Source organism: Carassius auratus, chromosome 4 (assembly GCF_003368295.1).
Source record: "Carassius auratus strain Wakin chromosome 4, ASM336829v1, whole genome shotgun sequence".
Classification (NCBI taxonomy): Eukaryota; Metazoa; Chordata; class Actinopteri; order Cypriniformes; family Cyprinidae; genus Carassius; species Carassius auratus.
Window position 1 is genome coordinate 4,166,197 of NC_039246.1, and position 26,163 is coordinate 4,192,359.

General features: G+C 40.8%; 1 protein-coding gene across 4 annotated transcripts in view; it reads right to left on the bottom strand.

Moving 5' to 3' along the window:
* LOC113066149 (zinc finger protein 271-like) overlaps nt 1-26,163 on the bottom strand; it is a 63,056-nt gene that overhangs the window by 3,018 nt on the left and 33,875 nt on the right. Inside the window, exon 2 of one of the 4 annotated variants that reach the window (XM_026237845.1) lies at nt 16,853-18,487. The exons of the other annotated variants lie outside the window; for them this stretch is intronic. Coding sequence (XP_026093630.1) covers nt 16,941-18,487 — 1,547 coding nt within the window. The 3' untranslated portion in view covers nt 16,853-16,940. Of the gene's footprint in view, nt 1-16,852; nt 18,488-26,163 lie in introns of those variants that run through there. 4 annotated transcript variants of the gene reach the window in all.

The following is a 26,163-nucleotide window of genomic DNA, read 5'->3' on the forward strand; positions in this document are numbered from 1 at the left end:
TTTCATACAATAGGAATGTATAATTTTATTCCAGTCTCAAAATTTTATATTTTTTATGTTATTGTCTTTTAACTGTGTGCATACAGATCAGCAAACAAAGCCATTTGTTGTACAGCCTGACTACAATAAATGGTCACCCTGGATTGGGCCACAAACCAGGAAATCAAATTTGGTCTACAACACAGAGTGGGAGAGGGTATACAAAAAACTAACATCATCTGAGAAGGTCAATGTAGAAATACCTGAAGATAGACTTCTGGAACAAGTGATGGCAATGAAGGTAAACTTCACCATCCTTTTCACATTTATTCCTCCAAAATCTATTGATTCTTAGTCTTTAAATACATATACAACTTGAATCTTGGTGTGTTTGCTGTTTGACAGGTGGAAGAGGTGAAAAAACTATGCAAGTCTTGTGGCATGGACTTTTAGGATCCAAAATGGATCTCATTTTGCAGCTTCACACAGAAATAAAGAACCACAAAGTTTTTGCCAAAGTTTGGGGTGCCTCTGGTAAGTATGACTATTGTTACTAACATTATTATTACACTTATGGACCGATGAATAGCATTGTGTGTTGCTAAAGAAATGTTATCTTCTTGGGTTGTTGGGCTACAATCATGTGTCCATGTGGAATTGTGTATAGTTTAAAGTTCAACCTGAGAGTTGAACGTCCAAGGGACTATATGGACATGTTGATGTCATGGCAGCACATTCCAAATATAGTCATTTATGATTTTGCCCGAGGACTGGCAACTCATGGAAATATAAGATTTCCAACAGCAATGCCCTTTTCTCCTCATGAGGGAAGATGACTCAGCCCTACTGCTGAAAACATCCAATGTGCTAAAGAAGGGAAGCTCACAGTAAGCCTTCCATGGTCAATAAAGGCAAAGGAAACTCCTGATATAAATGGGCATCCATTAACAGGATCGTCAGAGCATTATGTGCTCTATGATAAATTGCATGAGGGAAATACAAAGGATGACTAAGATGTACTAAGGAAGATTGAGCTTGTTCCCGAACTTGCTGGCCGTGTATCAACAGTCAAGTGGTTGTAATTTTTTCTCACAAATGGAAAAAAAACAACTATTTCTTAAACATGAATAAGCCAAGTACCCAGATTTTATTGATCAGAAACATAATCCATCACAGAAACTCCCATCATAAACACGGCAAGAATGGATCCGGTTAAGAAGTCTGGACGTTGAGCTTGTTACATTGAACAAACATGCACAAGCAGTCATTGGTAAAATGTAGTTGTTTATTTATATCTATGGGTGTTAAATGTCATTGTTTTGTTTTTGTGACTTTATTATTATTTTGTTTTTTATTCAGGTATTTCTAATGAAAATAACAAGTTGGGTAAGTGTTGAGAAATACCAGTATAGTTCATGAGATTACATATTCGAGGGTGGAAAGCGAAAGTCTATCCGGTTGAAGTGGGATGCAGAGGTTTTGTGGCTTCTTCTACCATCAGACTGCTGAAAGACCTTGGCATCCATGGACAGGCTCTGCGACAATTAAATCAGTCTCTGAAGCGGCCGAAAGAAGCAGCCAGTGGATATGGATTAAAAGGAAGGACCCTTGTTGGGCTCAAAGAGCATCAACATGACCCACTCACTAATCCCCCCCACTCTATAACCCACTTGAGAACCCAGGTCACAACCCTCCATGAAGAGGGTGAACAAGGTATGCGGTCAGCTCTAGGCTTGACTCAGGGAAGAGGACGCCTCCTGCCTTGCATAGTCCCGTGGGCTGCGCCATTTAAACAACTAGGCAATTTTCATGATTGGGCATGGGACACAAGCTCAGGTTTGATCACCCTGTTGCTGGCCACCTTTGATGAGGGTGTTTAGTATTGAAAGGCCGAAACACCCCATGATTCAAAGGCATACTACTGATGATGTGTCCCAAATTTACATCTTTCCCATATCTGAGGTACAGCTCCCACGCCACTCTTAACATCAAGGCAAACCTCATGTGCATACCATCCATTGGCACAATGGACAGTTTAACATCACGTCCCGTGTTTTTTTGATTCTGAATATCTGGACTTGTCCAGTGACCGCTGTGAAAGGACAGCTGACAACATAGGAAAGTCTGTGTGACAGCTTGGAGAGACTGCTGACTGGAGGGAATAGTCCCCACTGGGGCTGTCATGGGCTAGCTACCCATGGCGGCAGTCTCCGACGCTGCTTCAGTTTGTTGGAGACACCCGCTAAATGCTACAGAAAGTGAACAAAGGAACATACCCCCAGAGCCTGCGAGAGCGGGGGCGCAAGATGGCTCAATGACTGACAGCATGGTTACAGACTCAGGAACGGACATGACTACGAGCAAGAACACGGCACATGAGACAACCACAGCAGCAGCTGGACATTCTCTTCAAGTGTGCACCTGTGGCTGGGCGAAAATAACATCATTCAGGGGATTGAGGACCCACCAAGGAAAGAGAGGGTGCTTGAAAGAGCAGAGACAAGGGCCTCGCATTGACCAGTACTTCCTACGAAGCAACCAGTCAAATCAGTCGATTGAAGCACAGCGACGGGATAAAAACCAAAGTTCGCAGAGCATCAGTACCAGTGTCCCTGAGGAGGATAATACAAGCACAGAAATGCCGGTGGAGGAACCCACTCAACCACAGAGACCTCCCAAGGAGGAAAAGATCAAAGGGCACAGACCGAGTGTGAAGTGGCCCAAAGCTGTTGAAAAGAGAGAGTGGGAAATAATCAATAACGACCTGACAAAAATCCTGGAGCAACAAGTGGGCACAGCAGAGAAAAAGCTGGAAAGGATGGTTGACATCATCTACCACTATGGAGAAGAGCACTTTGGAGTAAACGCTAGGAGAAGCAACAAAGCAATATCAGCACCAGCCAAATCCAGGAGGCAGCAAGAGATCGAAATTCTGGTCAGAGAGAGAAGGCAGCTGAGAAAGCAGTGGAAGAAGGCCTCTGATGCAGAGAGAGAGGGTCTCATGCTACTCCAGGGGGACATCAAGTGTCGGTTGGCAACCTTGCGAAGAGCAGAGAACCTGAGGAAACTTCGCAAGAAGAAGGAACACACAAGAACACGGTTCTACAAAAACCCCTTCAAGTTCGTTAAAGATCTCTTCGCTAAGGAAAAAAGCGGAATCCTGAAAATTCCCAAGGAGGAACTGGAAGAACATCTGGAAAAGGGCAACCATGACCCAAAAAGGCACGAACAAATAGTTATCCCACATGACATCCCACCTATTCAACCTCCCGAATTCAATCTGGAGACTGGCCCTCCAAAATGGAAGGAGGTAGAGAGTACAGTACGGCGCGCAAGATCAGCATCAGCCCCTGGGCCGAATGGAGTACCGTATAAGCTCTACAAGAACGCACCAGATGTGCTACGCTATCTTTGGAGGCTCATGAGGATAGTGTGGCAGAAGGGAATAATACCTAAGGGGTGGCGAAGGGCTGGAGGGGTGCTAATTCCCAAGGAGAAGGATGCGACAGACATTGGTCAATTCCGGCCAATCTGCCTTCTCAACGTTGAGGGAAAAATCTTTTTCAGCGTGATAGCACGGAGGTTGTCCACCTACCTGGAGAAGAACAAGTACATTGATACATCCGTACAGAAGGCCGGCATTCCTGGGTTCTCTGGTTGCTTGGAGCATACCAGCATGATCTGGCATCAGATCCAAGCGGCGAAGAAAGACAAAAGAGACATCCATGTCATCTTCCTTGACCTGGCTAATGCCTTTGGATCAGTTCCCCATAACCTCCTCTGGGAATCCTTCAACTTCTTCCATGTTCCATCATCTGTCACTAGTTTAGTAAAAGCCTACTTCGAAGACCTGCAACTGTGCTTTACAACAGCCGACTTTACAACATCATGGCAGCGCGTAGAAGTAGGCATCATGGCAGGCTGTACAATCTCACCCCTGGCCTTCACAATGGCCATGGAGGTCATCATCAGGGCTTCAAGATGGGTGGTGGGGGGTGAGCGAACTAAGAACGGGATCCGCCTTCCACCTATCCGAGCATACATGGATGACATGACCACTCTGACCACTACTGCAGCATGTACCAGGCGGCTACTTGGTAAACTGCAGGAGAACATCAAGTGGGCCCGGATGAAAATCAAACCGAACAAGTCACGAAGCATCTCAATAGTTAAGGGACAGCTTAAAAATTTGAAGTTCTGTATTGGTGATGACCCAATACCAACAGTTTCTGAGCAACCTGTCAAAAGCTTGGGTAGATGGTACAACGCAAGCCTCGGAGACAAAGACCAAGTGCAGCAAGTAAGGCAGGACATTACCAATAGTCTGGAAGACATTAACAGTACCCTACTGCCAGGGAAGCTCAAGCTCTGGTGCCTGCAATTTGGACTTCTCCCTCGGGTAATGTGGCCACTCACTGTTTATGAGCTCCCAATAACAACGGTGGAGAAGATGGAGCGAACCATGACTTCATACATCAAGAAATGGCTCGGCGTCCCACGCTGTCTGACTAACATCAGCCTCTATGGCAAAGGGGTCCTTGAACTGCCTATCACAAGCCTCACCGAAGAGTACAAGTGTTCTAAAGTGAGACTCCAGATGACTTTGAAGGACTCCAGAGACCAGACCATCAGCAATGCCGTTCCACTCCTGGTAACCGGACGGAAATGGACACCATCTGACGCGGTGCAGCAAGCTACCTCAGCCCTGAAGCACAGTGACATTGTAGGGCATGTCCAGTTGGGAAGAGGAGGCTTTGGCCTTACGGCAAGTAAGCCAACTTGGCGTAAGGCCTCAACATCAGAAAGGAGGAAAATGGTGGTCGAGGAGGTTCGTCGTCAGGAGGAGACGGAAAGAAGCGCAAAGGCTGTCTCTCTTGTCAGACAGGGACAATGGATGAGGTGGGAAGGTCTGGAGAGGAGAAAGCTTAGCTGGAGGGAGCTCTGGGAAATGGAGGCAAGCAACATCAGCTTCATCATCAGAGCCACCTATGATGTGCTCCCATCTCCAAAAAACCTCAACCAGTGGTATGGCGAGGACCCTACTTGTGCCCTCTGCCCAACTCCAGCAACTCTTAAGCACATCTTGGCCGGTTGTAAGACCTGCCTCACACAAGGTCGTTACACCTGGAGACACAACCAGGTCCTCAAGAGTCTGGCAGCAGCTCTTGAGAGCCAGAGGAATACCACTAACTCCCTGCCCCTGAGAGCGATCGATTCCATCACGGCCCCAACCTTCATCCGAGAGGGGCAGAAAAAGCCCAAACATCCCCCTACCAAAACAGAAGCTGGACAGCTAGCCATGGCCCGGGACTGGAAGATGCTAGTTGATATTGGCCAGCAACTAATCTTTCCACCTGAGATTGCAGTCACCACCCTCAGACCAGACTTGGTTCTCTGGTCCCCTTCATTGAAGACTGTTTATATCATAGAGCTTACAGTCCCATGGGAGAATTCAACGGATGAGGCCTATGAGCGCAAGAAACTGCGCTATATAGAACTGGCAGCAGACGCTCAACAACGAGGGTGGAAAGCGAAAGTCTATCCGGTTGAAGTGGGATGCAGAGGTTTTGTGGCTTCTTCTACCATCAGACTGCTGAAAGACCTTGGCATCCATGGACAGGCTCTGCGACAGACAATTAAATCAGTCTCTGAAGCGGCCGAAAGAAGCAGCCAGTGGATATGGATTAAAAGGAAGGACCCTTGTTGGGCTCAAAGAGCATCAACATGACCCACTCACTAATCCCCCCCACTCTATAACCCACTTGAGAACCCAGGTCACAACCCTCCATGAAGAGGGTGAACAAGGTATGCGGTCAGCTCTAGGCTTGACTCAGGGAAGAGGACGCCTCCTGCCTTGCATAGTCCCGTGGGCTGCGCCATTTAAACAACTAGGCAATTTTCATGATTGGGCATGGGACACAAGCTCAGGTTTGATCACCCTGTTGCTGGCCACCTTTGATGAGGGTGTTTAGTATTGAAAGGCCGAAACACCCCATGATTCAAAGGCATACTACTGATGATGTGTCCCAAATTTACATCTTTCCCATATCTGAGGTACAGCTCCCACGCCACTCTTAACATCAAGGCAAACCTCATGTGCATACCATCCATTGGCACAATGGACAGTTTAACATCACGTCCCGTGTTTTTTTGATTCATTCTCTTACCAATTAGTCAGTTGTCCATATGTGCACACTTTACAATGAGAGCTTTTGCAGCAAATGTAGCAGAAGTTAACGTGTGGACACCAGTGTGAGGCTCTCAGTCAAATAGCAAACCTCAGGCCTTGCAGAGATTCGTGGCCACAGAAGGGATGTTTGTTTTCATCCGTGTTGATTCACAAAAAACTCTACATGTTTGAACAGATTCTATGACCGTTTCACTTCTGTTTTGTCAGCGTCTGAGTACGTTAACCTATAAGTTATGCGAAAGAGTATAAGTTATGTTAAAAGCTATCTTGATTTCGAGATAAATAATTGTAATTGTAATAATAACAATACACTTAAAATTTAATAACAATGGATTGGTTTCGTCATGTCAGTGTTTTCGAAGAAAAGTTTACCTCACGCCCCACAGGTAACGTTTACATTAGGCCTAGCGTTAGCTAACGTTTCAGACGCAATGTCAATTAACGTGAATCGAAAGGGAACCAACCGATTTTCATAGTACTTAAAACTAAACTTACCTCTGAGTTTCTGTGCTTCCTCTTCAGTGACATGTATTCCAGCTTCTTTTAGTTTTTCAAGAAGATCCTCCGTCGACAACGTCTGAAGTGAGACAGCCATGATGTCGGATCACCGTGGTGCACAATCTTCGCTTCTTCTTTGCACGCATAAAATGCACTGTGCGGGCTACAATCCCATTGGACGACACAAATTTAAAGAATGCCTGCTGCAAATATGCGTTCTTGAACTTTGACGCCAAGTTAAAGTACACCATATAAGGTTAAATAAACGTCAAATAATTTTGTCTATATTGTGCTTTTGCTAAGAAAAATGACATATTTTCTCTTACTCTAAATTACAGCTCTTATACAAGTAAAAAAAAAATACAGGCTTACACTAATACATGTTAAAAAGTTATTATTTTGATGAGCTGTACAATCCATAAAATATAATGTGCTTTGCTGCAGCCTGGAATTGAACTACTGGTTTTGTCTGGTCAGAGGAGAACTGGCCCTCCAACTGAGCCTGGTTTCTCCCAAGGTTTTTTTCTCCATTCTGTCACCGATGGAGTTTCGGTTCCTTGCCGCTGTTGCCTCTGGCTTGCTTAGTTGGGGTCACTTCATCTACAGCGATATCGTTGACTTGATTGCAAATAAATGCACAGACACTATTTAAACTGAACAGAGATGACATCACTGAATTCAATGATGAACTGCTTTTAACTATCATTTTGGATTATTGACACACTGTTTTCCTAATGAATGTTGTTCAGTTGCTTTGACGCAATGTATTTTGTTTAAAGCACTATATAAATAAAGGTGATTGATTGATAAGTCGCATTTATCTCAAACCATCTACAGCTGCGAGAGGGCACTCTATGCTGCTCAGTTTAGGCTACAGGAGCAGTGAGCAGTATAGAGCACCCTCTCACTGCTGTAGACGGTAATGTTTTCTCTTGGTTCATTTCTCCTGGTTCATGTCAAATTAATTTTGATAAATAAGTCGCACTTGACTATAAGTTGCAGGGCCAGCCAAACTATGAAAAAAAGTGTGACTTATAGTCCGGAAAATACGGTAGATTAAAAATATTATTAGATTGAAGGTAGTTAATCTGATTCTTATGGTTTTCTTGTGTGCTCTTCTGTTATCCTATAATTTTGCACTTTACCATTGCTAGCGAGGAGAAAATTAATGAACTTAATATTTACAGGCCAAGTTGTTGAAATAGTGTTGGTATTACATTTTGAAATTGCACAATATCAGTTGTTCTGCAAAAAGAGAAAAACCTGCCAGTTTGGGTGAGCCTATGACTTTTAATCTAGTACCAACTGGAGGACCTGTATGATATCTGCATTATACTACATATGATGAACACGTAACACAAACTATAACACCTGCCTCATGTGTCATGTATAATTAATTATTTCGGCATTACTCTTGTATCCATAGGTTGATGCCAAATGAGGTCATGGGAAGGGGAAGGTTGCTTACACCAAGATCAATCTGTACACTGTTGTCACAGATAAACCAAAATTAACAAATAATACAAATATTAGCGTCATATTACTGTGACATTCAGGGTTGTTTAGTTTCTATTTTAGTTGGTTTAGTGAAAACCAGTAACCTCGTATTGTAGGTACTCATCTGTCACACAGAAATCACACAAACGTCCTTTTATACACTTGTTGATTGGCAGGTCATTCCTGTTGTCAGCCAATCTTTATTGTTCAGAACTCTAATACATATCTTTAAGAATGCAAAAACAATTGTTAGACATTAAATGTTAATTTACCTTAAAGAGTAACTAAACCCTAAACCAACTTTTTTTAGTTAATGATCTGTAAAAATGGGGCTTTATTAGTGCTGTTCAATGATTTGAGTAACTTTTTTGACATTCGAGTATAAAATGTTTTAATTCTACAATATATGGTGTAAAAACATCTGAGTGCTGCCCCCTTCAGGATGAAAGGTGGCTACTGCAGTTGATTTTTCCTATTGGATGTTGCGGTTGCAAGTGACGTAAGTGGTGGCAGGTGACGTAAGCAGTTTCCAGCTCACCACGCCCTTGGTACGAGCTACCACGCCCTTGGCAGTATAAAACCATCTTGTTCCGTCAGAATCACTGTAGTGAGTGGAATTGCGTGTATTGAAAACAACCAGGATAGACTATTATAGCATCCATTAAGTAAAGCATTTATATAGTTACTTAGATTATTTCATGTAGCCTATGTAGTTAATTAGCATAGCTGTTAGTGTTGGTAGAAGCATAGTTAGTTGGTAGCATAGTATTGCTTCAATTAGGATATCTTCAAGTTGGCATAGATTTATCTGTATTTTGTACAGTGGTCAGGATGGTACGTAGATGTAGTGTTGCTGGTTGCGACAGCACTGCTGGACTGCATAGTTTTCCAGCAGACTTTAAAATTAGGCGCCAGTGGTTGCATACACTTGGCCTGAAAAACTGCGACTTCCCGCCTAGAGCTGGAGCATGCAAACTGCATTTTACCCGGGATTGCTTCTCCAACGCAATTGAGGTGGAAATGGGCTTCTCCATACAGCTCGAGCTGAAAAGCGACGCGGTGTGGGAGTTAAGACCGCAGTTTGAGCCAGTGGCTCGAATTGATATGGCTCAGGCCACAGACACCTCGACATCTCCTTCCGGTTTGTCACAAGTTTTGGAAAGTTTTTTTCCGAGTATGGCTCTGTGTGACGTTAGATGGAGCGGAATTTCCTTATATGGGTCCTAAGGGCACGTCTGCCGGAAGAGCGCGCTCTCCCATATAGCAGAGCACTGAGAGGCTGAGCACAGACATTCATTCACTGATCAGAGCGAGAGCGTCGCGAAAAGTCACAAAAGAAGTGTGTTTTTGGTTGCCAGGGCAAGACAACCCTGCACAGATTACCAAAAAAAAAAAACAGCATTAAGGGACCAGTGGATGGAGTTTGTTTTTACAGAGCATCAACGGAGTTGTGCAAGTATTTTTGTTTGTTCCCTGCATTTCGAAGATGCTTGTTTTACAAACAAGGCCCAGTTTGATGACGGATTTGCGTATCGTTTATTTCAACGAAAAAGGGTCACGATTGTGTGTTGGAACCGCAGGCGGTGAGTAAAACTGCTTAAAATATCTCTGCCTCATTGTTAGTGCGTCCGCCTCCCATGCCGGAGACCCGGGTTCGAGCCCCGCTCGTAGCGAGTCGTTGCTGCTGCTGCTCTCGTTCAGTTTCAGCCTCCGGATCTGATTCTGGATCATAAATAAACGGCTGAATCTGACTGTTAGCCATGGTTTATTTTGGATGATGGTTTTTTTCTCCTCACGATAATGTCACAGCTTCCAAACGCTCTCAACGCAAAAGCTTACTCGCGCTCGTGATTCTTTAGCTCCGCCCACACGTCACGTCTCCAGCCGGTCGTGTTTTTCCGGGAAAAATCGGTACAGACTATCTTTCTCTTATGAATATAATAAAACTAAAGACTTTTTGGAGTTATGAAGGATGCAGTACTACTCTATAGGTACTCAAGATTAACAGGATATTGAGTGAAAACGAGCATTTCACCCCCCCCTTTAAAAGTTGTAACTTTTTGTTGTCCTAACAACAAACAGCTTTACTCATTCTTACAATCAGATTCTTATACTGTCTATCCGCTATGACTATTTTCGTCTTCCAAAGGACAAAGTGGGTGGAAAAATAGTTATAAAATGAGATATAAACGACATAAAATTCAGGCCAGGAGCGAGGCCCTCTAGAGGTGCGAGGCCCTGTGCAGTTGCACACTTGGCACAGCCCGTGCAACGGTACTGTGCACCAGACAGGGTGGGTGGAGGTGGCAGGAAAAAAGCTGTTAATAAAATGTATGTTAATGTTTTCAAAACTATTCAGTTCCAATAATGTTGATGTTAAAATGTAATTATTTTGAAAATGTTCTGTTCCATGTTAAATGTAAATGATAGAACAAATTAACAAATAAATCATATTTGTTATAATCCAGTTAATCTCTTAGTCATTTTTCTGATAAAACCACAAAACTATTCTTTTTGCCAATGTCTTAAAGGGTAAGTTCACCCAAAAATGAAAATTGTCATTAATGACTCACCCTCATGTCGTTCCAAACCCGTAAGACCGTACATCTTTGGAACAAAGTTTAAGATATTTTAGATTTAGTCCAAGAGCTTTCTGTCCCTCCATTGAAAGTGTATGTACGGTATATTGTCCATGGTTAGAAAGGTAATAAAAACATCAAAGTTGCTGACATATGATGCTGCTGACGTATGATGCTGCGGACGTGTTTTCTTGTGTTATCCAATAATAACAAATCAGCAGCATCACTGCAGTGTTGTGAACACCCTCACAACAGACCCGGAAGAGAAGACAATGCTGAATAAAGTCGTAATTTTTGTTATTTTTGGACTAAAATGTATTTTCCCTCCTTCAACAAATTCTAACTGACCCTCTGATGTCACATGGACTACTTTAATGATGTTTTTATTACCTTTCTGGACATGAACAGTATACCGTACATACATTATTTAATTTTGTGCAAACTTGATATAGCCAAAAGTGTAAATTCTACTTCTTGTTACAAGTATGGAAGAACCATCACTTCTACCACAAAAGACTGTTTTTAAGTTATCTTCCTGATGTATCCAAATTCCTTTGCATATCCAAAACCTCAGAACAACTTGATGACGCAACAGAAAGTATGGACTCTTTTCTAGCACTTTAAATACAGTTGCTCTTTTACTTAGACCCTATTCCATCTAAGCTCCTAAAAGAGGTGCTTCCAGAAGTCATAGATCCTCTTCTGACTATTATTAATTCCTCATTGTCATTAGAATATGTCCCCAAAACCTTCAAACTGGCTGTTATTAAGCCTCTCATCAAAAAAACACAACTTGACCCCAAATAACTTATTATTTATAGACCAATTTCCAATCTCCCTTTTCTGTCCAAGATACTAGAAAAGGTAGTATCCTCAAAATTATATTCCTTCTGAGAGAAAAATGGTATATGTGAGGATTTCCAATCAGGATTTAGACCATATCATAGTACTGAGACTGCTCTCCTTAGAGTTACAAATTATCTGCTCTTATCATTGGATCGTGGTTGTATCTCTCTATTAGTTCTATTGGATCTTAGTGCAGCATTTGACACTATTGACTACAACATTCTTTTGCATAGACTTGAACACTTTGTTGGCATTAATGGAAGAGCATTAGCATGGTTTAAATCGTACTTATATGACCGCCGTCAATTCATAGCAGTGAATGAAAAGGTATCATATCAATCACAAGTGCAGTTTGGAGTACCTCAAGGCTTAGTACTAGGGCCGCTACTCTTCAAGCTATATATGTTACCCTTGGGAGATATCATCATGAAACATGGTGTTAGCTTTCACTGTTATGCTGATGATACTCAGCTCTATATTTCTTCGCGGCCCGGTGAAGCACACCAATTTGAAAAACTAATGGAATGCATACTCAAGTAATTTCTTACTGCTAAATTCTGAAAAAAACAGAGGTGTTAATTATAGGACCTAAAACTCTGCTTGTAATAACCTAGAACACTGTCTAAGACTTGATGGCTGCTCTGTCAATTCTTCGTCATCAGTTAGGAACCTGATAGCAATCTTTCCTTAGAAAGCCACGTTTCTAGCATTTGTAAAACTGCATTTTTCCATCTTAAAAATATATCTAAATTACAGCCTATGCTCTCAATGTCAAATGCAGAAATGTTTATCCATGCATTTATGACCTCGAGGTTAGATTATTGTAATGCTTTATTGGGTGGTTGTTCTGCATGCTTGGTAAACAAACTACAGCTAGTCCAAAATGCAGCAGCAAGAGTTCTTACTAGAACCAGGAAGCATGACCATATTAGCCTGGTCCTGTAAACACTGCACTGGCTCCCTATCAAACATTGTATAGATTTTAAAATATTGTTTATTAACTATAAAGCCCTGAGTGGTTTAGCACCTCAGTATTTGAATGAGCTCTTAAATTATAATCCTTCATGTCCACTGCGTTCTAAAAACTCAGACAATTTGATAATACCTAGAATATCAAAATCAACTGCGGGCGGCAGATCCTTTTCCGCCTAAGCTCTGGAATAACCTACCTAACATTGTTCGAGAGGCAGACACACTCTTGCAGTTTAAATCTAGATTAAAGACCCATCTCTTTAACCTGGATTACACATAACATACTAATATGCTTTTAATATCCAAATCCGTTAAGGATTTTTAGGCTGCATTAATTAGGTAAACCTGAACCGGGAACACCTCCCATAACACTGATGTACTTGCTACATCATTAGAAGAATGGCATCTACGCTAATATTAGTCTGTTTCTCTCTTATTCCGAGGTCACCGTAACCACCAGATCCAGTCTGTATCCAGATCAGAGGGTCACTGCAGTCACCTGGATCCAGTATGTATCCAGACCAGATGGTGGATCAGCACCTAGAAAGGACCTCTACTGCCCTGAAAGACAGCGGAGACCAGGAGAACTAAAGCCCCAGATACAGATCCCCTGTAAATACCTTGTCTCAGAGGACCACCAGGACAAGACCACAGGAAACAGATGATTCTTCTGCACAATTCTGAAGAATTCTGACTTTGCTTCAGCCTGGAATTGAACTGTTGGTTTCGTCTGGTCAGTGGAGAACTGGCCCCCCGACTGAGCATGGTTTCTCCCAAGACTTTTTTCTCCATTCTGTCATCGATGGTGTTTCAGTTCCTTGCCGCTGTCGCCTCTGGCTTGCTTAGTTGGGGTCAGTTCATCAACAGTGATATCGTTGACTTGTTGGGAAAGGAGATGACACTAAATTCAATGATGAACTGTCTTTAACTGTCATTTTGCATTATTGACACACAGTTTTCCTAAATTAATGTTGTTCAGTTGTTTTGACACAATCTGTTTTGTTTTAAGCGCTATATAAATAAAGGTGACTTGACTAATAATTAATGGCAGATACTATTTGCACCTTGTATTGTGTATTGTTGTACATTAACGGGGTGCAATAACATTGATTTTAATAACAATGTTTTTTTTTTTATTGAAATTAAATATATATATAATGCCTAATTGGGACAACAAAGCCCTCCCTATAGCCTAACTCTTATTAATACATTACTATTAAACACTCATTAAGCAATTGATTTACACTTTTCTGATGGAATATTGGATGAGAAAAGGAAGAAAAGTGAGTTGGCAAAAAGTCTCGATCCCAGTCGATCATAAAATACACCTCTCCCCTGTGCATTATTCTCTATTTTTCGCCACTGAATAACGCCGTCCAATGAGATGAAATGAACATGAAACGAGTGTGTTTATTCAATTAGTTTATTCTTAACATTTTATTTTTTTGTCAAAATAAAATGAAATCAAGGCAAAGACCACAGAGTGTTGGTAAATTAACATTAGCAGACCAGAGGGAATATGGATTTTTTTTTTCAGAAGACTTCTTGTACAAAGTATATATTCAAGAACCCGTATCTATGTATGTTTATTTTCAAAAACCTTCCAGGGCCTTCAAGGACCCATGGGAACGTTGTGTTAAAATTAAGAACAAAGATACTGTGGTGGTAGCCAAGAACAAGCAGGACAGTTGTGGAAAAAATGGTCAATTTATTCTTCCCTCAAAACAATAACAAAAATGTTAATCAAATCCACAGAAGCAGATATATCAAAAGTCCAGTTCAACAGAATTCCTGCAAACTCAACTAAAATAAAGGAAAAATAACTGAACTTTAACAGGCCTACAAAAAGAATAAATCTGCCCTGCTAGCAGAGTAACAATACAATGTAAGAACTGAAATCAGCTCAGATGATAAACCGACTGACGGGGTAGTACCAACAACCTCTAAATATACCCATGTAGCTTCTACCAAACAAAATGAAAAAGTAAACAATCAGATAACACTTTAACAGAAATCCTAAATAACAAAAAGATTCACAACAAAATGTGCATTTTAACATTTACTTAAATGTTGGTGTCACATGGAATGTGACCGTTCACTCCATGGCCAGAGACTCTAGGACTCAGGTGAGGTAATACAAAGTAACATAAGAAGTGTGCTCCCTTCTATGTTCAATAAACTGTTAAATAATCTTTACTTTGTGTGTGTGTTTTTTACTTAGCAGGAACATTCAATAAACTTAATGAACAAATCTAGATATAAACACTATATAGACTAACTCCTAAAGCAACTGTATTACAACAGTTTTTAAGTCAAGAATAGTGTGATTTTTCTCTTTGCACTTTTGATTACCTTTAAAAAAAGTTTTATTTCATTTTATTTTTTTGTCCAAATGTTACAACAGTTTTTTGTAATTTAACAAGTTTGTTTTCAATATTTTATTTCAACATTTCTCTCGAAATGTAACAATTTTAATCTCAAGATGTTTTATTTTTTTATTGCATGGACCAAATCCTCTTCCGTGGATTGCCGTTAGCACGAGTGAAGTGGGAGCGTTCAGGCATCAGAGTATTCTGCAAGGTCTTAAAGCCTTCCTTGAGAGGCTACATTCACAATTCAAACAATGATTTGTGCAAAAATAATTATTAATGTGTTATTTGTATGGTCTAAATGGCCATATGGCGTATTCCTGCGAAAATACAGGACAAACTGTTTTGTATAGCTTTCATACAGAACACTTCACCGATGGCTTAAATACGGGACAATTCTATATTATAAAGAATGGTTGGCAACCTTATTTTGCATAGATTTTATTGAAAAGAGATTAGGATAATGTAACCAGAATATTTAAGCTATAGGAGTATGCTTTTAAGTGTTTCTTGCCTCATGAATTTACATTATCTTAACAAGCAAATTAATTGAACAGTAATTTCACGGTTTGTCTGTGAAACATTGATGTACCATCGTAGACGTTTTACAAAAACGCGACTTGGCCGTTGAGAGCGTCGAGGAGAGTTGAAATCAAGGCAACTTTATGGTAATGAGCTATGACGCGGTTGGGAAGCAATCAATCGGAACGTAGAAGTCCACCGCTTGAGAGGATTCCAGAGAATGCAGCTCCGACCACATTTGTTCCCAAGCACAATATAGGACAGGTTGATTATTTCTGTTTCGCGTTTGCAAGGGACATAAAAAATTTATTAAAAGTGATACGTGGACCAAGGTGTCTGAGATTGTCCGTTTTAAGTAAAGGATCTTAATATTTCGTCCACAACAATATTTAATGAGGTTAACTTATAACGTTACTCTCCTTGTGGTTAGTCCGCACGAGAACAAGACACTTGTTTGCTTTGCGGCCGCTTTAAATACAAAATAAGCATTCGATCTACGTCAGAGCGTCTGAGCGCTCACGAATCTTTCTGCAGCGTCGTGAGCAGAGCGGCAAGAGCGATTTTTGACGCTCTCGACGCCGGCGGTGTGAACGCACAGTTAAGAGTTAACACCAATGTGAATGCATGTGATGTTGTACAAAAACAGAGACACCAGAACTGCAGCTGACAGAATGAAGACTGTAGCATGATACTACAATATTTCTTCAAAAGCAGAGTGTAAACACATTGTAAACACATCAGATCGATCCACTCTGGGACCCATTAAGAAAAATTTGCAGTTTAATGCTGCCAAAACACCGGATCCGTCTAGAGGACACACCAATAGGATACAAAATTTGTACATATACAGCTAAAGGCATCATCTCTGTTTGTACGGGGCCTTACTGTGATAGTTTTTTGTATGTATGTGTAGAGCAGATGAATGACTGAAGCTTTGACGACTGACTGAGGCCCTGTCCACACGGAGACGGAGCTTACCCCAATCCCATCTTTTTTTTTCCTCGTCTCAAGAAATATCCGCGTCCACACGAAACCGCAAAATGATGTAGTATACATGCCAGACCAGTATGTGGCGCTGTAATTCTGACACAGAGATACACTAAAAACAGAGAAGAAGACTTGGACTATGCTCATAAACCTTGCGCGTGGTACACAAACGAACATGGAACAATACATTTATTAATCTGTGTTAATGTTAGTTAATAAAGACAATCGTTCAGTGTTTGTTCATGTTTTTGTTGCTGTTACGTGACGTAGAGGTGTCTGACTAGGGGGAGACGTGGGCTGATGACGTCATCGTTTCTGAAAATATACGGATTAGCCGTCCAGACGAAAACGCAAAGACAGCGTTTTCAAATTTATCCACTCTGGGACCCGGTTTCAAAAAATAGCGGTTTCACCTTACAAAAACGCCGGATGCGTGTGGACGAAACGCTTATACGATAAAAAATTTGTGCGTATCCTGAATCTATTGTCACAGTGTGAACACTAATAAGGTTTCTCTCCAGTGTGGATCCTCTCATGCTGTTTTAAACTGCCCCCTGACGTAAAAGTGTTTTCACACTTGGAGCACTTGTACTTTTTGACACCAGTATGTGTTTTTTGATATATTTTCACAATTGAAAAAATATTTTCACCTAAAAAACTTAAATTCTTCTCCTTTGTATGAACTGTCAGGTGTTTCTTCAGGTCTGAAGCCCTCAAAAATGTTTTATCACATTGAACACATGAGTAGGGTTTCTTTCCAGCGTGGATGTTCATATGATCCCTAAGTTGTGATGAGTGTGTGAAACACTTCTCACACTGACTACAAGTGTACGGTTTCTCTCCAGTGTGGATCCTCTCATGTGTTTTCAGATACGATGAGTTTCTGAATATCTTGTCACAGTGTGAACACTTATAAGGTTTTTCTCCAGTGTGGATCCTCTCATGTGTTATCAGATGTACTGACTGAGTGAATCTCTTGTCACAGTGTGAACACTCAAAAGGTTTTTCTCCAGTGTGGATCCTCTCATGTGTTTTCAGATTAGATGAGTTTCTGAATCTCTTGTCACAGTGTGAACACTTATAAGGTTTTTCTTCAGTGTGGATCCTCTCATGCTGTTTTAAACTGTCCGCTGAAGTGAAAGTGTTTCCACACTCAGAGCATATGTACTCTCTCTCACCAGTATGTATTTTCTGATGTCCTTTCAAATTTGAAAAGCGTGAAAAACTCTTTCCACACAAATAACATGAATACGGCTTCTCCTTTGTATGAACTGTGAGGTGATTCTTCAGGTTTGAAGCCCTCATAAATTTTTTATCACATTGAACACATGAGTAGGGTTTCTCTCCAGCGTGGATGTTCAAGTGATCCTTCAGTTGTGATAAGCGTGTGAAACACTTCTCACACTGATCACAAGCGTACGGTTTCTCTCCAGTGTGGATCCTCTCATGCATTTTCAGATTTGATGAATTATTGAATCTCTTGTCACAGTGTGAACACTTAATAGGTTTATCTCCAGTGTGGATTCTCATGTGTCTATTAAGGGTTGTTAAGTGTGCAAAACTATTTCCACATTGATTACAAGTGTACGGTTTCTCTCCAGTGTGGATCCTCTCATGCATTTTCAGACTTGATGAATTATTGAATCTCTTGTCACAGTGTGAACACTTATAAGGTTTTTCTCCAGTGTGGATCCTCTTATGTGTTTTGAGATGTGATGAGTGTCTAAATGTCTTGTCACAGTGTGAACACTTATAAGGTTTTTCTCCAGTGTGGATTCTCATGTGTCTCTTAAGGGTTTTTAAGTGTGCAAAACTATTTCCACATTGATTACAAGTGAACGGTTTCTCTCCAGTATGAACTCTCATGTGAAAATCAAGATGATATTTGTATGTGAAACTCTTTCCACACAGAGTACAGGTGAAAGCTCTTTTCTTTAGATCTTCCTGTTTGGTTTGAGAGCAAGTCAAAGGTTTTTCTCCAGTTTTGACATGATTTTTCTTCTCAACTTCACTCCATTTTTTGTTCTCCTCACTTTCTTCAATAAACTCTAAAATAAAGCAAAAACAGTTGACTTGTCAGTAACTTGAAAAAAGTTTGTTCTTTCTGATGCCATTTCTTTAACTAAACCTTCTTGCAAATATAAAAATATCATTGTTAAAACATTACATACACAAACCCCATGTTTCTACATGGAGAACTATTCAATATGTTTGATCAACTACATTATCTAACATACTTTGTTGAAAAAAAATTGTCCCCCATTTGATGCTTCATTTTTATTCTAAAGATTGTTTCTATTACAACAAACTATCTAAAACTACTTGAATCTTTATAACTGTCAGTAGAATTAATCTTCTGGGGTCGGAGGGGACATTAAACCAAGGTCCTGATAGGGCTGTCACGATGATAAATATTGCTGGACGATAAATTGTCCCAGAAATTATCATGATAAACGATAATATTGTCGTTCTAAGACCAGTTTCAACTAATATAATAGCCGCATTTCCACTGTAGGGCCAGTGCGAGCCAGGGCTTAAAATGGGCCGGGCGGGGCTAATAGCCTCGGGCCAGTAGCACCAAGGCCAGAATAGTGCAGGGTTTCCACAGTCGAGCCTGAAGCTCAGCTGCGCGTCACTAAAACACACCACACATGGCCAAGCATGGCTGCATGGACAGAGTGGGGAGAGCAGCAAGACAAACCCCCCCTGGGGTAGAGAACAGAACCATTATAAGCATATATAATTCACAATTACGTGAGTTGTAAACAAAATGTGAGCGACTGCTTCCAATGAAGAGACTGTAAAGAAAAAACAAAGTTAGATCGGATTACTGGTTCAAGTTGGTGGATTTGGGGTTGGAGATGGGAGTTAATTGCAAGCAACAATGCGATGGAAGAGACACTGAAGAATGGGAATTTAAATAGACCGCAGGTGATAGGTGTCAAGACTGGATTGGTACACGTCAGGAACAGCTGACTGTCAGCTGATGCAAGCGTGACTAACGTAGCCTGACTGAACTAACTCAATGCTCAATTTCAATCAGGACCACTTCCGTCAAGTATATTTATGACAATGTAATTGAATGCAGTTAGTGCTGGCGGCAGTGTTGTAGTCGAGTCACCAACTGTCGAGTCCGAGTCGAGTCTCGAGTCTCAGTGTTCGAGTCCGAGTCCAAGTCCGAGTCACCAAAGAAGAGTCCGAGTCGAGTCCAAGTCGAGTCACCAGTACCAGAGTTCGAGTCCGAGTCGAGTATCGAGTCCCATATTGGATTTTTTTTTTTTTTTGAGGAAACAATAGCAACCAACTGAGTTGGTAGGCATTGAAGTCCATTATATGAAGAAAACATCCTGAAATGTTTTCCTTAAAATACGTAATTTAAGAAAAAACGCCATGGATATCCTGGATGGCATTGGGAGGAGTAAATGATTAGGACATTTTCCTTTAACACTGTATTACAGAAATACACTCGGCGCAAAAAAAGAAAGGAACGTGCATATTACAATGAGTTTGTGAGTGTGCGTGAGAGAGAGACAGAGTGTGAGTGTGTGTGTGTGTGTGTGTGAGAGTGAGTGAGAGAGAGAGAGAGAGCAAGAGAGCGTTTGTGTGTGAGTGACCGAGTGATTTAGCGTGAGTGCGTTTGTATGTGTTCAAGTGAATGTGTGTGTGTGTGTGTGTGTGTGACAGCACGCGCCTGGTCAGAAAACGACGTGTAACGATAAGGGCCGTTCAAATATCGCGTCTTTTGCACGCTCAAGTTCATTATTTCCAATGTACTGTAGGCGCGCGGTACCGCAACGAGTTAAAAACATCTCAACTTTTCAGAATGCAGCAAGTGCACCGCGGGTCATGTGACAAGAACTAACCAATCAGCTTCATCCTTTCCCGCAAGCGCCCGAGCGCTTTGAAAAAAAAAGTAAAGTGAAAGTAAAGTGAGTGACGTCAATGAGTATGTTGTCAAGCAAAGAGAGCGAGCGGTAGCGATGTCTGTGAGGGAAAAGAATAGATCGCGGCCGGTTTTGGGCACGAAACATTTTTGATAACATTTTTAGTCAAAAACAACGTGATGAATGCTTAAGTCCAATTTTATATATCCTCGAGTCCGAGTCCAAGTACGAGTCATCAGCCCACAAGTCCAAGTCGAGTCACGAGTCCAGAGAATGGAGTCTCGAGTCGGACTCGAGTCCAAAGAATAGTGACTCGAGTCCGAGTCCAGGACTCGAGTACTCCATCACTGGCTGGCGGTATGGTTATGTTCTGGGCAACACTCCACACGCCTGTCCATGCAGCCATGCTTGGACAGTGCAGGGAGAGCAACAAGACAAACCCACAAAACAACCATATGCCAAAACTCCCCAACACAACTGGTGCTGAAAAATCACATTAAGGTGGGGGGTGGGACCGTCACCCAAAGTTAAGCAGTAGAGGATGTGCAACAAGTATGTTCTTAAAATGCTTAAGCAACTGTGATTGTAAACGGGGAAGCACACACCCCTAGCAGCAGCAGTCTGACATGATGGCAGTATTATCCAAGTTTATGTATCTACCATGCTGTAAAAATCACAAAGGGGGAAGCGTCACCCAAAGTTAAGCAACTGAGGATGTGCAACAAGCACATTTCTTAAAATGCTCTTAAAAGTAAGAGCTTTTTAAGAAACAAGCACGTTTCTTAAAAAGCTCTTAAATTCATAAAAACCTCAGGCCAATCCCGAGTACCCACAGAGCAGTACGAATCCCCATCTCCAAAAGTCACCAGCCTGGTCATATCTGCAAAACAAAAATACAGCTTCCGATTCTCTCTGGAAAACTAAGCTCCTGTAGGCATGCTGTGGGCGGAGCTATAATACTGATGTTTTGTGTTGCTTCCATAACATATATTCACTTATGCGCTGATTTCCAACAAAAGACAGAAATCTGATGCAGTTGTACTTACCTGACTGGGGTCTTCTACCATGTTTTAATAGCAAACGATGTGCAAATCCAGTGTCAACCTGGTCTTGTTTATAAAACATTCATCACTGAAATGACGAGAACACAACACTTGCTACACTCCATTGCTGCACCAGAAAAGCAACTGCATCCACGGTCCATGTAACGCTAGGTTCTTTGAGAAGCTGAACGTGGTAAACTTTCCCCTCACATCCAAAACACACTTATTTGGAGAAATTCTCAAACAAATCCTATGCAGCGCTGCCAACGATTTCCTGATGAAGCGTGTTTTTTGGGTGAGGTCTCGCTCTCCTCTGGTCGACATGTGCGTGGGCGTGCTTTCCCAAGAGAAATGCTCATAAGGATTTCCACCATCGTCTACGTCATTAGATCCATCATCGAAAAAACTACCGAAACTTGTACCACCCAGAAGTAAGATGTCCCCACTCATCCGAATAGGCCATGATTGGCATGAAAATCTCTTTAACACTGAACAACTCTGAATCCATGAAACACCATTGTAGCCCCCCTTTAAGCAAATATGTGATACATACGACCCCTATGCTGCCTTCAAAAACCGGCCAGATGAAGTCATCTCAGGAGACAGGAAATGAAGCTGACATTGATTTCGGACGTGCCTTGATGCCTTCCTACCTTGGAATGCGACCTCCGAAGGCAGCATTTTTCAGTTTTCAGATGCAGCCTATGAATAGCTCAATGAAAACACTAGACAAAAATTTGCCCGTCATTGTATGAATTATTACTAGGGGTGTAACGGTACGTGTATTCGTACCAGACCGTTTCGGTACAGGGCTTTCGGTACGGTGCACGTGTGTACCGAATGACGGAATGCAATATTTTGTGCACGGAACATAAGTACATTTTCGTGTTTCCAAAAGAACATATTAAGTGGCGGAAGTCTCCGCGTTCAGAGCAAATCCCAACCTGCAACTGATTCTAATAAGGCTGGCGACACACTGGATGCATGGCGCAAGCGTCTCAGCTGCGTGGCGTGTCCGTTTTTAATTAGGCTCGAATGTTAACAGGATAGAGATTGCAGACTGCCTGCGTGAGACGCGCATCTCAGGCGCGGCTCGAGCCACGCGGAAAACGCGTGCATGCTAGAAATAGAATCGACGCCTATTTTTTTCACGCGACATGCAAGCGTGTTGGAAGCGTTTCCAGGCAAAATAGAATAGGAAAATATGTTTGTCATTTTGTACACAAATACATCTTAATTCATGACACTTTGATGTTTGCAAGTCTATAGGTTGAAATTAATTCAGATATAAATGTAATTTAAAAAATAAATTAATTATTGATTTTCAAATATTGCACCTGTCAAACATAGTCTATTTTGCGGTCAATACTGTTGACGGTGTCTTTTATCAGTAGGTTTTATATTTATGCCCAACATGAAGTATAGATATTGTTGTCATGAAGACAAGAGCCTGGTCTGTCAGCTGTCTCCCTGTCACCTACAGCAGCAGGCACGGCACGGTTCTGGTGAAGCATGCCTACAAGCTGGGATCGGTCATGCTGCACTGTAATCATAGTTTTTTTAATATATTTTTCATTATATTTTATTATATGACATTGGTTTGAGACAGAGTATTTTATTTAGTGGAGAACTTTGCAGCAGTGTTTTATTTCTTATTCTTTTTTATTTTATACATATTTTATTAAAAAGTATTTTTAAAAAAAGTGTATATTAATAAACAACCTGCAGTTTAATGTTTGCATTTCTTTCCCTTACTGTACTGAAAATGAACCGAACCGTGACTTTAAAACCGAGGTACGTACCGAACCGTGATTTTTGCGTACCGTTACACCCCTAATTATTACAGATTCATAAACCCATTTGTAAATGTTGTAATATTGCTCATTGCTATCTGCATTCATAATCTGCCCCTTCATGATTCAAGTTTTAACAAAACTTGGTGAGAAATCGTGTATTTTACCATTTAAATGTACCTTTTTTTTATCATAATACAATTCATTTCAGAGCTGCATTAAAGAAGGTCTTAGGCTACAGTTATTCCCCCTTGCTGAATTGACATGGCTTAGTGTTTTCCAGTTTTCCTCTTCATGCCATTAACATTATTGTGGATGTTTTCAGCCAGCAACACTACAGAACCTTTAATGTTCTCATGTGTCATACGACACGACAGTATCAATAACTCTGTTTCATGTCTGAATGGATGAAGCGGTTTATCACTTTACTAGAGCTGAAACAACTAATCGATTTAATCGATTAAAAGCGATTATTAAAATAGTTGTCAACAAATTTAGCAAGCGGCAAATAAATCTTTGGTGACCAAAGTGTGGCAGTAATGAGCCACTGGAGGTTTTACTCAGCCAGTACAGTAGGAGAAGTAGCAAATAGCCAATAGCTGGCCTAGTTTTATTTCACGTGCTTCCCGAACAGCGTCTCTGCGATCTCTGCAGCATTCAGCGAGATGACAGAGGCAGGCGGCAGTGAAGTAAGCACGAGAAAGAAAAAGAAAAAAGCGGAAGATAAAACTAATCGAACAAAGTCATCCAAAGTGTCTTTGTGTCTTAAAAAAAGAAGAGTAACCTGTAAACTCTGCACTACTGAACTGTTTAAGACTTTTATTTGTGCAGATTCTCCAGTACAATGTTGTTTGCAAATGTTTAGTCGTAAAAGTTGATAACATTGCTTTTTAACAGTTAACATTTAAAGCTTTACAAACATGTTCTGTGATCAGTTTGTCATTTACCAGTTCATAATTCATTCTTGCAGCCTAATTATGACTTTATGAGAGAGGTAAATGTTTAAAGATATTTGAAATGCACTTTTTTTTCTAAGTATACACTGCTCTTTTTCACACAGCAGTTTTTTTATGTGTGTCCAATTTTTTTTTTCTGGACAACCTTCTGATGGATTTTACTTTAAAATGTGAGTTCCATTCAGGTTTCGTGCAATTGGCAATTTATTCGAAGGATTGTTTACAATTTCACAGCATAAGCTATAAAGCTGTTTCCCAGGTATAAGCTGTGTGTTTACAGGAAAAATAATAATAAAATGCAATGTACTGCAATCTTATTCTGTTTATTCTTATTCTTCGTGAAAATATTTTCTGAAAGATTCCTTCAGCTTTGTTCAGGATGTTAAACTACTTTAGAAGCCCTGAAGACTGCTATGGTGAAAACATTATTTGAAATCTCCTTGCGAAATTTACTAGAGTACGTATGGGTCAGTGTTTTGAATGCAGAAGAGTTTGACATGGGATTGCTAACACATAATAAAACACAACTCCAGGTATATTTTTGATGAGGATATGACCATGCAAAATGGTTAAAATCTCTAAAAAGTCTATGTTGAATAATAAAGACCCTTTATTAATAATTTGCTTTGCGGAAAAATGGGCAAAACTAAAATATAAGTACATAAGTACATACAGATGACGGGCGGGGAAATGTGAGATGACAGAACTGATAATGCACCAATTACAACAAAGAATCACTAGTTTCATAACTGTATGGTACACCATTAAAGGGAAACAATTCATGATAGTAAATTACAGATTTTGCGAAGCAACAAAACAAGTGGGCATACTTAATGGCCCGACCACACCACGTGGTATGATAGAAGACGGCCTTAGTGTGTATGTGATCGTGTTCAGGCCACATGACTGAGCACAATAATGAACACTAGGAGGTTCAATATTAGTCTGTTAATTCCAAGCAAGTGAGAGCAGTTATTAAAAATATTAATGCAACCCCGTTATTAAAGTTTAAAAAATATTAAAGCTCCCGAACATAAAACATTGTGATAGAGAATAAGAAGCTGGCATCTGATTTCCTCAAACGGTCATATTTACCATGTTTACTACAGTAATGGTAATGCATAGTGTGCACAGTCTTTAGCATCGTTTATAAATATTTCTGCCTTGTATGTTGATTATAATCCACATCAGATAAAGTTATTGCAAACACTCCTGCTGACTGAAAGTGAGCTTTGAGGTTATTTAAAAAAAAGTGTTTAATGCTGGTGTTATAGAAATGATCCGCAGCGCGCACTATATTTTTATAAAAGCTCTCGAACAAAAATCATTATAATATTTTGATGATAGGCTATGCTATGTGGAGCTAAACTCGAGACAAGACGACAGATAAATATGCTACTAAATAAATACACAATTGTGATAGAGAATAAGAAGCTGACGTTTGCTTCTCCAAGTGGTTGCATTTACCATGTTTACTATTGTAACGTTAATGTTTATCGTGCATAGTCTCTTACATTCTCTCTGCCTTGTTTAGTGATTATAATACACATCGGATCAAGTTATTTCAATTACTCGCTGCTGACTAAGAGTGAGTTTTAAACTCAAATTAATTTAAAAAGTCTTTAATACTGGTGTTATCTTTCTGAAATGATCCGCAGTGCTGCCGCTCTCCAGACGCGGAGAAACTCCACCTTTGTTCATAACCCCTCCTCTGAATATGCACAATATCATAGCTGCCAACTCTCACGCATTCAGCGTGAGACTCACGCAATTGACCCAATTCTCACTCTCTCACGCCACACCCCCATATTCTCACGCAGACTGACTCGGGCAGCAGTGAGGAAAAAAAAATGGCGCCGCATGATCTCGCAAAGCAACTCAGACTAGACAGACAGTTTAGTTAGTTTTTTTTTGTGACAATTGTGAGGGTGTAACGATGTAAACGGTGTAGTCAGCCGTTCTCCCTCCCATCTGAACCGTGTGAATTGTGAACGCTGGCAGGTCATTGAGTTACAGGGCGCTTCTTGTCTCCGTCCAGTTTAAGCTAA